The 14,814-nt window shown below is 53.8% G+C and overlaps 1 protein-coding gene across 5 annotated transcripts; it reads right to left on the reverse strand.

The window, feature by feature from the left end:
* Positions 1-261: 261 nt before the first annotated feature.
* On the reverse strand, positions 262-9,454 carry ST6GALNAC4 (ST6 N-acetylgalactosaminide alpha-2,6-sialyltransferase 4). 5 transcript variants are annotated; one of them, XM_027556356.1, is made up of 6 exons: positions 9,298-9,450; positions 8,785-8,918; positions 7,043-7,228; positions 4,287-4,699; positions 2,117-2,224; positions 262-970 (listed from the first exon to the last, which is right to left on the reverse strand). In XM_027556356.1, the coding sequence occupies exons 1-6, from the start codon at positions 9,332-9,334 to the stop codon at positions 718-720; spliced, it is 1,131 nt and encodes a 376-aa protein (XP_027412157.1). In that variant the 5' UTR covers positions 9,335-9,450; the 3' UTR covers positions 262-717. The 5 variants fall into 5 exon arrangements, with proteins under 5 accessions (XP_027412157.1, XP_027412162.1, XP_027412161.1 ...); XM_027556361.1 differs by having other exon boundaries at positions 8,615-8,870; positions 9,298-9,446; XM_027556357.1 differs by having other exon boundaries at positions 445-970; positions 8,785-8,870; positions 9,298-9,454.
* Between the last annotated feature and the right edge of the window lie 5,360 nt (positions 9,455-14,814).

The following is a 14,814-nucleotide window of genomic DNA, read 5'->3' on the forward strand; positions in this document are numbered from 1 at the left end:
GGGATTTCCTCCCACCCTGACTCCTCTCCCAGTGCAGGGTGGGAATCCCACGGAAGGCATTTCCTGGGCTATGTGCTGCCATGGGCCACACACCCTGAGCTGGTGGGGAAGAAGATAGGCTCTTGAGGAAGAAACAGGCAGGCAGATTAGATGGCCAGAGGCCAGCTGGCTGGAGGTCTCCCCTCAAGGCAACAGATCATGGGATTGTGGTGAGCAGAGAAGCTCCAGTCCCCACCCTCAGACACATGACAATAGCCGGGACAGGCTTCCAGAAAACACATTTACCCGTACGCTCCAGAGGTGGCCCTGGCAGTCACAGTTCAAAGGCCCCCCACTTCACCCAACGAACCCCAAGCTCTAGGCTGCCCCGCTGAGGGCAACCAGCCTGGGAAGTGTGGCACCAAAGGCAGGTGGAGAGGGAGTGCAGAGAGGAAGGACCAGGGCTGGTGCTCGGTTGAAATTCATAGTGCTGGTGACTGGGGGCCACCAGCCCCCAGGGCGAAGGCCACTGGACAGACTCAGAGGTGGGAAGAACTTAAAAACGAAGACTCAGATTACTCAGGGAGCAGGGGTGGGGAGGAGGCTGCAAAGGTCACCAGAGGCCTCCTCCTCTCTCCCCAAGTCTAGAAGCCTGAGATGGCTCCAAGTGTCCCCAAGGGTATGGCTGGAAGGGAACTCAGGTCCGCTCGGCATGTGGCAGGAGGCAGGATCCATAAATTAAGTGTTTTTGGCTGAGTGTGGCTGCAACAGAGGCCTGGTGATGGTGCTGTGGCGATGGGACCACTGCGTCCTCCAGGATGGGTGGGCAAAGACGATGGGCCTCTTCTTGGCCCAGCGAGAGAACACGGCCTTCTCGGTGATGAAGCGGTGGGCGCTGCGGGGCGCCCGCTCATGCGCCAGGTACATTTGACACTCGTCCAGCCGGCCCTTCTCGAAGTAGTGGTAAGGCACTGAGGGGTGATGCTCTTCCCTGTGGGTGGGGAAGAGGGACAGGTGTGAGGCAGCCCACCTGGTCTGCCTCCCGCCAGACCCCGCCACCTGCCAGGACCATCCCTCCCCCAGCCCTACGGACCACAGAGTCCCACAGGCCAGGTCCCAAGGGAGGCCAAGACAGATAAAGGAAGAACAGGGCAGCCCCCGAGGATTCTAAAGGCCAAGGGGTTCAAGCCCTGGCTGTACCTCTTGCGAGCTGGTTGACTCTAGGCCAAGACAAACACCCTGAGCCTCAATAACCCATCTGTAAAATGGGGATGGTGACATCTACTTTCTTGGCTGAAAGTGAAAGTGAAGTGGCTCAGTCGTGTCCGACTCTTTGTGACCGCATGGACTGTAGCCTACCAGGCTCCTCCATCCATGGAATTTTCCAGGCCAAGAGTACTGGAGTGGGTTGCCATTTCCTTCTCCAGGGGATCTTCCCGACCCAGTGATCAAACCTGGGTCATCCCACATTGCAGGCAGATGCTTTACCGTCTGAGCCACCAGGGAAGCTAAAACCACAGGTCAAAAATTGCAAAGTGCCTGGTGCCGGGCTCATGGTTGAGGGACCGCTGGGTCCCCGCAGCATGTAACTGCCAGGCCTGCATACCCACCTACTCACAGGCAGTCTAGCCAGGCGTCCTGGTAGAGAGGGGCTACTTTCATCTTGCCCACGTGCTCAGCAAAGAAGTTCCCCAAAAAAACAGAGGATGAAAACACGGGGCCCCTTCAGTTCAGTGATGGGAGCCATGACAGTGTTGAACTAGAACAATATCACAAGTCAAAGCTTAGGCGTAACAGCTGATCACAGACACACACAGCAGCCCTGAGGCTGGGGCGAGGACTTCAGTAGATCATTCTCTTGCTAAACCTCTCCACAAGCTTCTGAGGACAGTGTGGTCATTTGCTCTCTTTGACCTAACAAAATGGTTGCCCTGGGAGGTGGCGGCTGGGCCCAAGGCCACTTGGGCAGAGTGGAGGTGGGAAACCCAGCCTGTTCTACAGGTTGGGCTCCTTCCCACCGGGTACCAGGCCCAAGGGCTGTCTGTGCCTTGGCTACTCACGCGGAAGCCCACACACCCTCAGCATAGGGCCCGAACATGGTGTCCCCCCCAACCACCTGGCTCCTGGCTGGCCTGACCTGCAGTAGCTGTCGCTGACCATCCCGTAGACCACGATCTCCTCACACAGCTCCAGGGCGAGAATCATAGTGAACCAGCCGGTGCTGAGGAAGGACCCGGACTGCCTCCTGGCCGGGGGAGGGACGCACAGTCAGCTGGCCACGTCCCCCAGCTCAACTTGGAAGGAAGGTGGCCCCAGGCTCACCACACAGCACTGGTTCCCCTCCCAGTCAAGGGCTTCTCATCTTAACCCCCACAGAGAGGCTCTGTGGGAGCACTGGGGAGCCGGAAGATCCGGCCCAAGGCCAGCAGTGGGCAAGAGGTGGGCGGGTGCCAACCCAGGTCTGTGCATCTTCTACCCATCCACACAGAACTTGAGCAAACCACGCCCCCAACAATGATGATGCATCAGCCCTGGTCACACCCTCTCCACATCTCAGGGACCAAGCTTGCAGAGACAGCAGAAAGCAGCAGAAACACAGCCATTGAAAGCGGGGAAGAGGGTTGTCTAGAGTCAAGCAGTCTTCAGCTTGAACCCTGAATTTGCTCCGGGGCATCCGATTTGCTTATGAACCTCTCTGAGCCTCAGTGACCTATGGGTGACAGGGGGATAACTATAGGTGGTGATAGAAAGGGAACACGGTCAGCCCAGCTCCTCCCTCAAGCCCCAACCCCCAACTCAGAGCACGGGACCCTGGAGCCGGACCTGGCTTCGCCTCTCTCCAAAAGCACCAGTACTGATTACTTTCCCAGTCGATGGCCATTCATCTCGGGCTCTACTGAAGGGCTGTGGGGTGGTTCAGCCATTCAAACCTAACACCTCCCAAGCCCTGAGCTGGCCATGAAGTGGCCCCACCCAGCGCTACCATTCTCAAGGAAGTGGGCAGCTGGAAGAGACCTGCTGAGAAGACAAGGAAACAAAAGAATGGTATGAAGGACGTCAGGTAGGAGGTGTCCCTTCAGATGGGGCCAAGGAGAAACTCCATCTGTATTGAACACAAGGGAGGATCTGGGGGAGGAACGGCATGTGCAAAGGCCTGCAGGTGAGAGCAGTGTGGATGTCCACGGCCAGTGCGGCTGGAGCAGGGTAAGCGACGGACGATGAGGCCACAGAAGCAGGCAGGGGCAGACCATGCAAGGGCACGAAGGCCTGGGCAGGGGAGGAGGTGGGAGTCTGGACTTTATTTTCCACGTGATGCAAAGCTGCTGTAGGGTGAGGCCAGGTGACTGGTGGGATGAACTCACTGGGGCACTTAGAGATCAGACTGCAGGGGGTGCTGCAAGTGCAGGGGAGTGTGGGGACTTCCCTGTGGTCCAGTGGCTCAGACTCTGTGCTCTCAGTGCAGAGGGCTCAGGTTCGATCCCTGGTCAGGAAACTAGATCCCACATTCTGCAGCTAAGAGTCTGCATGCCACAACTAAAGATCTGGCATGCCACAACAAAGATCCCGTGTACTGCAACTAAGACCAGGCACAGTCAAATAAATAAAAAAATAAAATATTACCAAAAAACAGAGAAGGATGGTGGCTTTGGTCAAGGAGGTACCCATGGACAAGGAAGGAGATTCGAGAGCCCATCCTATGTGGCAGGTGATGAAACAAGGGGAGTCAAGGGCAAAGTCAAGTGTTTGACTAAAAAACTGGAGGCTGGTGGCTGTATTTTCTGAGCTAGAGAGGTGGGGGAGAAACCAGTGTGCAGATAAGGAAGCCATAGGAGTTCAAGTGCTCTCTTGGGTGTTGGATAAAATGAGATCTTGAAAGCAAGAGTACTTAGCTCAGTACCTGGTGCACAAAAAGGGCTGTTAGAACTGCCACTGTTACTTTCATTTTCTGGAAGGGACATCAGAAACCAATTCAGGTCTTAGAACATCCCCTCCAAAGAGAAGAGCTCCCTGCCATGGCCCCATACTGGTCACCACCACCACCATCCCCCGCCACCACCCCGCCACAGTGTATACTGGTGAGGCCGAACGCCCTTCACCGCCGTGTGGAACATCTATATGGTCATTCGATGATGACAGTCTCTCTGATTCCTGTCCCCATCAGAGGGCAGGACCATGCCTGCTTCTATCACTGCTGAGCCCCAGTGCCAGACAGAGCAGACCCTTAGTGCACCAGAGGCTCCTGGAGAAGGCAGGCCGCCAGCTGCCAGGGAGATCCCCAGCAGGCCAGCTCCCCGGCTCATGCTCACCGGTTCTTGCCCGTCTCGTCCTGGAAGACCTGGTCACAGTAGGCCATCATGCGCTCGGTGAATGTGTACACCTGCAGGCCGGGGTACATCCTGGTGAGCTGCAGCAGCGCACGGTAGGTGCGGCCACCCAGCGCCCGGTCCATGTGCTTCCCCTGGCCCCACACCACATAGAGTGTGTCCCGGGCCTGCTGGAAATAGTGGGAATAGTTTCGCAGCAACAGAGGCACGCTCGTGTGGGAGATGACCCGCAGGGTGCTCCGCTGGCCCACGTCTGCCTCGAAGCCCACGGTGGGCGCCTGGTTCATGCGCAGTACGCACTCAGCGCTGTCAATCTCGGCGCCCAGGCCCGAGCCCAGCATCTGGCCTGAGCTGGACACCACGGCGCAGCTGCGGCACAGCTCTCGGACCAGAGGCTGCAGGGGGAGGAAGAGAGAAAGAAAGGAAGTCCTGGGCACGTAGCTTCCACCCTGCCTTCTCCTCCACCCAGGAATACCCCTGACCACCTGTATCAGCTCCAAGGACTTCATCAACCCTTTTTGCAGATGAGGAAACAGAGGCTAGGCAGTTGGAATGACTTTCTAAAGGTCATTCCAGTGACACGTGGCAGAGCTGAGATTCTATGCTCAAGGCCTCTGCTTTCCCATCAGCCACATTTCTGGCCCTGGTTTCTGTTGCTAAGGCCCTATGAGGCCCTACATTGCACTTTCTTGTTAGGGTTATATAAGTCAATATTTATAAAGCACTCAGAGCAGTTCCTGGCACAGACTAGGAGTCAGTTATATGTTCGTTAGGTAAATATGAACCTCAGCTCTTCAGAATTTCTTTTAGGTCACTTTCTCCTCTGCCCAAGTCCCATTTTCCTTGTCCCAGTTTATAAGTAAAAGCCCATCACAACATTGGGAACCTCTGGTTCTGAGCCTGAATCCTGGCTCTGCCCCATCCTAGCTGTGTGTGCTTAAGGCAAGTTACTTTGTCTCTCTGAGCCTCAATTTCCTTATCTATAAAAAGGGGATGAAAATAGCATCTGCTTGATCAGGTTTTAAGGATTCAATTCAAAATGCCTAGAGAGTGATCAGCACAGACTGAGGGCACAGTAAGCTGCCCTCCTACCCCACCTCATCATCTCATAAGAGGCAGGAGCCAATCCAACAAGTCTGCAAACTGTCACTGGAGAGAAGACTTGCTGCCTACCCCAGGCCTCCATGCCCCTTTGGGAACACAGGTTTATGGAGGCCTGTAAAGGATATGGGAATATTCAATCTAGTCGATAAAAGACACACAGTTGTAGCCCACTCAGGGACAGTTTATGTCTGACACAGTGTTTATTTAAGGACTTTTAGCCCCATTTTCCATGCCCTGGCAATAAAGAACAAGACTTCCTTATTCTGCCCTCAGTTTAAGCCTGAGCTGACAACTGTCGTCTGTTCAGATCCAAAGTCACCATCTGCCTCAGAAGGTGTTCTGCTTGTTCTGTTTTGCAGGATCTTTAAGACAATGAATCCTTTACAGAAATCAGCCCTTTTGACATTCTAAGATTTTCTGCTCTGTTAACAAACTCAGAGGATCTGGCCATCCTGGGGCCACGTCCTCATGAGCTCTGAGCATCTGAAATGAACACTAGCTGTGACCACGGAAGCTGGGACGGCGTCTACCCAGCCTACCTCGCCGCTTGTCCCTCTCAGCCAAACCTGGTGGCACTTGAGTTTGTCCCTCCCAACTCAGCTGTTTTTGCATCTTGATCAAAGATTTATACAGCACCCATTCTAAACACTATCCATGAATCATGCAGTTGGACCTGCAGAGCAACCCTACCAAGGTAGGAACCACAATGATTGCCTTTTATAGATAAGGTAACTGCGACTCAGAGGGATGAAGACCTGAAATAGATCTCCAACGCAAGGTCCCTGAGCCCTCCTCCCTCTGACCAACACTCAGAGAGCTGGCAGACTCCGAGCTCGGACCTTCCTGCACCGGGTGTCATTGGCAGATGCCTTTGAGAAGAAACCTACCAGCTGGGGCTGCTGAAATCAGGGTGAGCGGTGTAAAGCCTTCTGAACCTCGCCTGGCAAAACAAGCATGGGGAGGTGCACGCCATGGGGCAGGGGCCTCAGCTGCCTTGTCACCCTTGGGCTCCACTGTCCCTGTCTCCTGTAGAGGGCCAGCTCTGGGGCAGATCTGTATCCCCAGCAGGTATCAGCACAAGGCAGAGCACATCTAAGGCACCAAATACACACTTGCTAAACAGATGGGTTGTGCGTGGACAGTTTTTAATAAATTTAAAGCTGCATGTACCACCATGATGTGATGCTGTCTGGCTTCCAGGATGGACCAGGAGTTTCAGGTGGCCACCCTGCCTAACCCATCTTTTTTATCCCCAGTGCCCAGCTGAGAGCAGTCAGGCAATGTTCGTTGAATTAAAAAAAAAAAAAAAAGACATTTAGGAATACCCTGGTGGTCCAGTAGTTAGGACTCAGCGCTTTCACTGCTGTGGCCTGGATTCAAGCCCTAATCGGGGAACTAAGATCCTGCAAGCCATGCAGTGCAGCCACAATTGAAAAAAAAAAAAATTTCCTCCTAGAATTTGAAGCTCAGAGAGGTAAAGGGACTGGTCAGCTTGAGCAGAGGAGCCAAGTCCAGGATCCAGGCTGGCCTGACATAAGCCCAGTTCTCACAGTCCCCAGAGAGTCTGGGGAGAACCCTGGCAACCTTGGCTGGGCCTACCCCCCAGCCCCTGACACGCTGCCCAGCAAACTCACCTTCCCATCTGGCACGCTGCTGTAGCCACTGAAGTGCAGAGGCCCTGGCACGGTGGGCCTGGACTTGATAGAGAGGTGGGGGTCCAGGCAGAAGGCTGGGCAGAAGGGCAGGCAGGCCCAGTAGCACAGCAGGATATAGACAGCTGAGAAGCCCACAGAGCAGAGGACGATGAGCAGGAGCCGACACTGGGGGAGACCGCAGTCATGGGGTGTGAGTTAGGGGTGGGGGGCCAGTGTTGCTGGAGCTCCTAGAAGCTGCCTCTAGGATCCCCAGCCTCATGGGTCCAAATCCCAGCTCAGTAGTTCCCAGCATATCAGCAGAGGCCACAGTCTCTGTTAGCCAGGGCTGGGGCTGTCTCTGGGCTGTCAGGTTCGGAGCACATGCATGACTGAGATAAGCCCTATTATCCCAATATTCTAGATAAGGAAACCAATTTGGGGTGAAAATGGGTAGGTAACTTAAGGCCACACAGTAAGAAAGCAGCAGGGTGGGGTCTCCAAATCAGAAACCGTCCTCTTAACCAGAAAGCTGAGGTGCCCTGTGCAGCCTTGGGTATAACTGTCTACGTCTCTGGGCCTGCTTCCTCTATGAAACTGATACTACCCACAGTGGGAACTCACTCTGAGGACAGCGGCCAAAGGGCTACCATAAAGTGCTGTGCACATGAGGTCAGGCATGGCCCAGAAGAAGGGCCACCAGTTCCCTTCAGACCCCAGGCTCAGGCTGTCCCGCACACCCAGAGCCGTCCCCTCCCCCAGCCGATGATCATGACCTGGGTCAGCAGACCCTGTGAGTAAAGAGACAGTAGAAGGGGATATTGGGAAGCGTCACTCAGCAAATGGTTTCAAGAACTGAGAGCTGCAGCCTTGAAGCGTCCTCCTCCAGAAACCACGTCCCCAGAGGCCACGTGAACCAGGAAGCCCTCCTGGCCCCCTGCCCGGCTGGCGGATGTAGTGAATACCTCCACCGAGCCTTCAAGGAGGGGCTGCCTGGTGGGGGGACATAACTCTGGCCTGCCATTGTGTGCTGGGCCACCTCGGTCACCACCTGTGTCTCTCTGGGCTCTAATCGGTCTCCCAGCCTGCCTAAGACACAGGTCCCTCTGCCTCAGGAACGAACTGGCAGCTGGCTGGGGCTCTCTGAAAATCAGAGGTGAAAAAGTAGCCCCCACCAGTCCCCTCCTTGGGCATATCCTGCCAGAGGCCCTCCCTTTTCTGCCCACAAGCCACTTCAGCTCCTAAAAATAAATCTCTGTGAGACCAGCTGTGCGGAGGAGGGGGTTCAGCCCCTGAGGCCTCAAGCTGTGCTTGGCACCTGGTTCCCTGCCCGCAGGGACCCAGAGACCTTGATTCAGGCAGCCATGGCTGACTTCCCACAACATTCAAGGCTCTTGCCAGGGGCTCCTGAATAAACTCAAGACTCCGCTAAACTGAACTTTCACAACATACCCTGCTCCCAGGTAGATGCCTCACCTGGGTGACCCCTGGATGCTCACAGGAGGCAGTACTATTATCTCCGTTATACATAGAAGAGGAGCAAAGTACTGAAACCAGAGAGGGAATGCCACTTGCCTGGGGCCACACAACCTGCCAGATCAGGGCTGGACTTTGAGGCTGGTCTCCCCGTCTCCTTCAGCTCAGGAGCAGTGGAATCAGAAGTGACAGTCAGCTCTAGGGTTGGGGGAGAGGCTACTGGGCCGGAAGCCACCTCCCCTGTGAGCCTTCCTCCTTCTGCCACTTACCGGAGCCTTCATGCTGTCACTGCCGCTCAGTAGCCCGTGGCTGCTGCCTCCAGGGATCAGGCTGGGAAGGGATGGGAGCCAGGGACCTGCCAAGACCCAGACACTCAGAGCTGGGTCCCAGGCTTCCGAGGAAACTGCCCAGGGATACCGAGAGAGGGGAGGGTACAGGCCTGGGTCAGGGCAGACGGCTTCTGGGAATCATACGCCCTTAAGTCCCCAAACACGGGGCAAGCACTGTCCCCATCCTAAAGGAGCTGTAATCTCTTCCTAAAGGAGCTGAAACCTCCCGCCAACCCAGTCCCCATTGCACACACGGGGAAGGAGAGGTAGACATGAGAAGCCCAGGGCTCAAGGCCACCCCATCCACTCTGGGTCAGATAAGCACCAGGAGCCTGGAGCCTTGACTCCCATCTCCGCCCAACTCACTAACAGAGAGGCCTGGGGCTGGAGGGGACAAGGGCTCTCCACCCCACTGCCAGATCCCACCGACCCCTCACCCGCTGGGGCGCTAACCTGGAGGGCAGGCGGGGATGCGCCGGCTGCTCCCCATCCGTTACTCGGAGCTCCATGGCCCGCGGGCGGGACGAACGGGGCAGGAAGCCGGAGCCCCGGCGCTGAGGCGTCGCCGTCGCCGTCGCCTCAGCTTCTGGAGGCTGGAAACTCATTGTGCGCCGCCGCCGGTGGGGGCGGGGTTTGCTAGGACGAGGAGGAGGAGACAGGCGCCGGGGGCGGGGCTGGGGCGGGACCTACGAGCGCGCCTCGGGTGGGGCGTGCGCGGTGGGCGTGGGCGGGGGCGGTGAGGCCGCAGGGTCTGAGGACCCGGCCTCAGCAGCTGGGGGCGGAGTCTCAGCTCCGGCATCTCTTCCCTTCCGCCTTTCAGCTCATCTCCCAAGCTCCTGCGGGTGGTGGGGTGGGCGGCCCCCCCAGAGGAAAGACCTAGAGGGTGCCTTGTGTGCCTTGTCGCTCTCTTGTGGTCCGGATTGGAATTTCTCCATTCCTGAAGTTTGGGGGTGGGGAGCTTCAGGGATAATCAAGTAGGGTTTTAGGCTCAGGCAGCTCCAGATTTCAAGCTTGGTAGGGTTGCCGGATTTCGCCAAGTAAAATACCGGATGCCCACGTATATTGGAACTTCAGAAAAGAAAGAAAGATAGCGCTAAGTCGCGTCCGACTCTTGCAACCCTGTGGACTGTAGCCCGCCAGGCTCCTCTGTTCATGGGATTCTGCAGGCAAGAATACTGGAGTGGGTTGCCATTTCTTTCTCCAGGGGATCTTCCCGACCCAAGTATCGAACCCAGGTCTCCAGCAGTGCAGGCAGATTCTTAACCGGTTGAACTACGCAGGAAAGCAGCCACTAATTACGTTAGAAATCTGAAAGTCCAGTGTAACTGTGTGTTAGTCGCTCAGTCATGTCCGACTCTTTCTGGCATCCTTACCTGGACTACCTCAGATGAGCCTGTTTTTCTCCTCTGTGGAGGGAGGTTGATGATAGAAGCTACCTCAAAGTGCAGGGGCATCTTGTGGCAGAAGCAGGATTTGAACTGGGCAGTCACTGCAAAGCCAGGGCTCTGACCACCTACTTTCAACTCCCAAATGCCCCTGTTTTTTTGCAGGGTCCAGCGGTAAGACCAGGCTAGAATCACAGGACTGGGGATATACAAAACATAACCAGTATTCAATTCATGAGTCACTTGGTTTATTGTACACAATTAGCAGGCAAAGAGTTGGACTATAAAGAGGGCTGACCACTGAAGAATTGATGCTGTCCAACTGTGGTGCTAGAGAAGGCTCTTGAGAGTCCCTTGGACGGCAAGGAGATCAAACCAGTCAATCTTAAAGGAGATCAACCCTGAATATTCATTGGAAGGACTGATGCAGACGCTAAAGCTCCAGTACTTTGGCCACCTGATGTGAAGAGCTGACTCACTGGAAAAGACCATGATGCTGGGATTAAATTGCCAACATCCACTGGATCATGGAAAAAGCAAGAGAGTTCCAAAAAAACATCTATTTCTGCTTTATTGACTATGCCAAAGCCTTTGACTGTGTGGATCACAATAAACTGTGGAAAATTCTGAAAGAGATGGGAATACCAGACCACCTGACCTGCCTCTTGAGAAACCTATATGCAGGTCAGGAAGCAACAGTTAGAACTGGACATGGAACAACAGACTGGTTCCAAATAGGAAAAGGAGTTCGTCAAGGCTGCATATTGTCACCCTGCTTATTTAACTTCTATGCAGAGTACATCATGAGAAACGCTGGGCTGGAAGAAGCACAAGCTGGAATCAAGATTGCCGGGAGAAATCTCAATAACCTCAGATATGCAGATGACACCACCCTTATGGCAGAAAGTGAAGAGGAACTAAAAGCCTCTTGATGAAAGTGAAAGTGGAAAGTGAAAAAGTTGGCTTAAAGCTCAATATTCAGAAAACGAAGATCATGGCATCCGGTCCCATCACTTCATGGGAAATAGATGGGGAAACAGTGGAAACAGTGTCAGACTTTATTTTGGGGGGCTCCAAAATCACTGCCGATGGTGACTGCAGCCATGAAATTAAAAGACGCTTACTCCTTGGAAGGAAAGTTATGACCAACCTAGATAGCATATTGAAAAGCAGAGACATTACTTTGCCAACAAAGGTCTGTCTAGTCAAGGCTATGGTTTTTCCAGTGGTCATGTATGGATGTGAGAGTTGGACTGTGAAGAAAGCTGATTGCCGAAGAATTGATGCTTTTGAAGTGTGGTGTTGGAGAAGACTCTTGAGAGTCCCTTGGACTGCAAGGAGATCCTACCAGTCCATCCTAAAGGAGATCAGTCCTGGGTGTTCTTTGGAAGGAATGATGCTAAAGCCGAAACTCCAGTATTTTGGCCATCTCATGCAAAGAGTTGACTCATTGGAAAAGACTCTGATGCTGGGAGGGATTGGGGGCAGGAGGAGAAGGGGATGACAGAGAATGAGATGTCTGGATGGCATCACCGACTCGATGGACATGAGTTTGAGCAAACTCCGGGAGTTGGTGATGGACAGGGAGGCCTGGCGTGCTGCAATTCATGGGGTCACAAAGAGTCAGACACAACTGAGCGGCTGAACTGAACTGAACTGAATGATGAGAGATTGAAGGCAGGAGGAGAAGGGGAATGACAGAGGAGATGGTTGGATGGCATTACCAGCTCAATGGAAATGAGTTTGAGCAAACTCCGGGAGATGATGAAGAACAGGGAAGCCTGGTAACCATGGGGTCACAAAGAGTAGGACATGACTTACTGACTAAACAACAACAAAAGCAGGCAACACAGGTTAGTCAAAGTAGGGAAAATAGAAAGGGGGGTAACAGACTAGTCCAAGAAGAAGTCTGGGAAGATCCCATCTCAGCACCAGTGAGCAGCAGGTTTTGGTTCAGCTGAACCAGTCTCATGACAGACATGATAGGAAGTCACCTTCTGCTCCAACAGAGCATCCATCTGGAACAGCAGCGGGGAGTCCTCCAGCAAAGAGCCTTCAAGTCACTTAGCACTGTGGTCTCATTTTAAAGGATCTGCCTTTAGGGGGTAACAGTTATGCCCCCAAGGAGTCTTAGTCTCTATCAGTCTCGGTGCCAGTAGAGTCTTTCTGAGGAACCAAACAAATCTCTTATCTAAAGCAACACTATTTTTTTTTTTTTTGACCACACTACATGGTATGCAGGATCTTAGTTCCCCCACCAGGGATCAAACCTTCACCCTCTGCAGGGAAAGCATAGAATCTTAACTGCTGGACCTCCAAGGAAGACCCCAAAGCGACAATGTTAATTTATCACACTCAGACACTCACAGTCCTGTAATGGACAGTTCACAACAACTAATATGGAAGTTCACATTGGCCACTGTGACTCCATCTTGAATTACTAAGTTTAAATCCTATGAGTTTCATGCAAGATGAGGAGGAAACACAGTAACAAAAGAAGTCACACTGTAAAAGCCTGGGCTCCTGCTCTGGTCCTATCTCAAACTCTATTTTCCTTTTTCTAAGAGGTTCTGATGTGGATACAATAGCAAGGTATCTGTGTTGGGTACCTGCACCCAGTTCAGCAACTTTCCAGGGCTCTCCACTCCATGTGTGTGTGTGCTAAGTCACTTCAGTCGTGTCTGATTCTTTGCGACCCCAGTAACTGTAGTCCACCAGGCTCCTCTGTCCATGAGAGATTCTCCAGGCAAGGATATGGAATGGGTTGCCATGCTCTCCTCCAGGGGATCTTCCCAACCCAGGGACTGAACTTGCATCTTCTGCATTGGCAGGCGGGTTCTTTACCATTAGCACTACCTGGGAAGCCCACATGCAAAGCCAAATTCCCCGAAGCCGGTGACTAGACCTCCATGCTGCTCCTCATCCTATCGGAAGGGCTGATGTTGAAGCGACCCTGCTCCCAGGGCATCCTTTGAGCACAAGCCTTCCTTGTGTTGCCTCCCCCTAACCTGGGCACACCTAAGTTCAGTCTCTCTCCGTGGCCCCAACTCCAAGGGGAAGAAAATGATGAGATGTTCCTATGGATTCACTCATCACCCACAATGGCTGGTGAAGTGACGATTCCTTCCGCAGAGAGGCATAGCCTGCCTTGCTAAGACCGCATGGGGACAGGGACACACACCACGGTCCTGGGCTCCCAGAGCAGAGGAGGAGCGTACATCCACAGAGGAACTGACGCTGGCAAGTCCTGCCGCCTCAGGTGAAGCTCTTCTGTTCAACCCTGCAAAAGTCCTGTCTCCTCACCCTGATCTGTGAGGCCCTGCATACTCTGAACTCCTGCCTCCTTCCTAATCGCTGTCCACCCACCCTGACTGCCGTTTCAATCTCCAATTGCATTGAACTTGTTCCTACCTCAGGACCTTTGCACTTGGTGTATCCTCAACCTGGACTTCTGTATTCACATGGCCAGCTCTTTCTAGTCATTCAGCTCAAATATCACCTCCTTAGAAGGCCCTTGTCAACCCCTCTGATACCACACCCCCATCCCTCTTGTCCCAACTGGATTCATTTTTTTCAGAGGACTTGTCACACTCTGAAATAACACTGTGTATTAATTCATTGTCTTGTTTATGGTCCACCTGCCCACTAGCCTCTAATCTCTGTGTGGGCAGCCAGGCCAGTCATGTTCTGAGAGCATTTCCAACACCGGCACCGTGTCCAGCACACACACAGCGCTAGATAATGTGTTGCTTGAGCCAGTTAGAAGAGCCAGGAGTCCTGTGCCTCGTGAGACCTTAGACGGGCCACTTCCTTTCAGGCCCTGTTTCCTGCCGTGCTGCCCTTCCACCAGAGTTTCCACGACCCACCCACCTTCCTAGTGATGACCTTAACGCAGTCTGTGTCTCAACTTCCTGCTGAGCCAGAATGAGAAGTGCTCCGTGGTTTGTGCCGGCTCAGAAAAGTTGAGTAATCACCCAGGGTCACCCAAACAGCAAGGGATGACGTCAATTACGTATATATTCCAGGAGCCCCCGCTCCAGCCCTGCAGCCTAAGATTTCCTTTTCCTCTCCCTTCCCCCACCAGCCGTCTTTCCTTGTTTTCTGTTATGGCCAATGCAATGGCAGCGTTGAGTCACTGAGTGACTTTCCCAAGGTCTGGAATCATCCGGCCCCAGGGACCAGCGATTGGCCCACAAAGCTCCCCCCACCACCACACTGTCACCCCACCCTCAAACTCCGACCGCAGTGAAATAGTTCTTTCTCTCAAATGCCAAGCTCTCTCTTACCCCAGATCTTTGCTTTGTCCTTAGCTTGGGACACACCCCCATCCCCCTGCCACTGCCAGAGCTGCATCTGATTCTTCTGGTCTCTGTTTAGAGGTTAGAGCCCCCCTTCCCATCAAATAACTAGATAGGGGCTCCTTCCCTAAGCGCCATGGCCCCATGTTGCTTCACGAGGCTTTGTCACACACGTGGCTTTTGTCACTGTTCCCCCCCACACACACTGTGAGTTCTTCAGAGGAAGAATCTCTGCATTTCGCTCCACCCGAGGTCCCCATTCCCCCGGCAGAGGGCCTGTCACATAG

The sequence above is a fragment of the Bos indicus x Bos taurus genome, chromosome 11 (assembly GCF_003369695.1).
Source record: "Bos indicus x Bos taurus breed Angus x Brahman F1 hybrid chromosome 11, Bos_hybrid_MaternalHap_v2.0, whole genome shotgun sequence".
In the NCBI taxonomy this organism is placed as follows: Eukaryota; Metazoa; Chordata; class Mammalia; order Artiodactyla; family Bovidae; genus Bos; species Bos indicus x Bos taurus.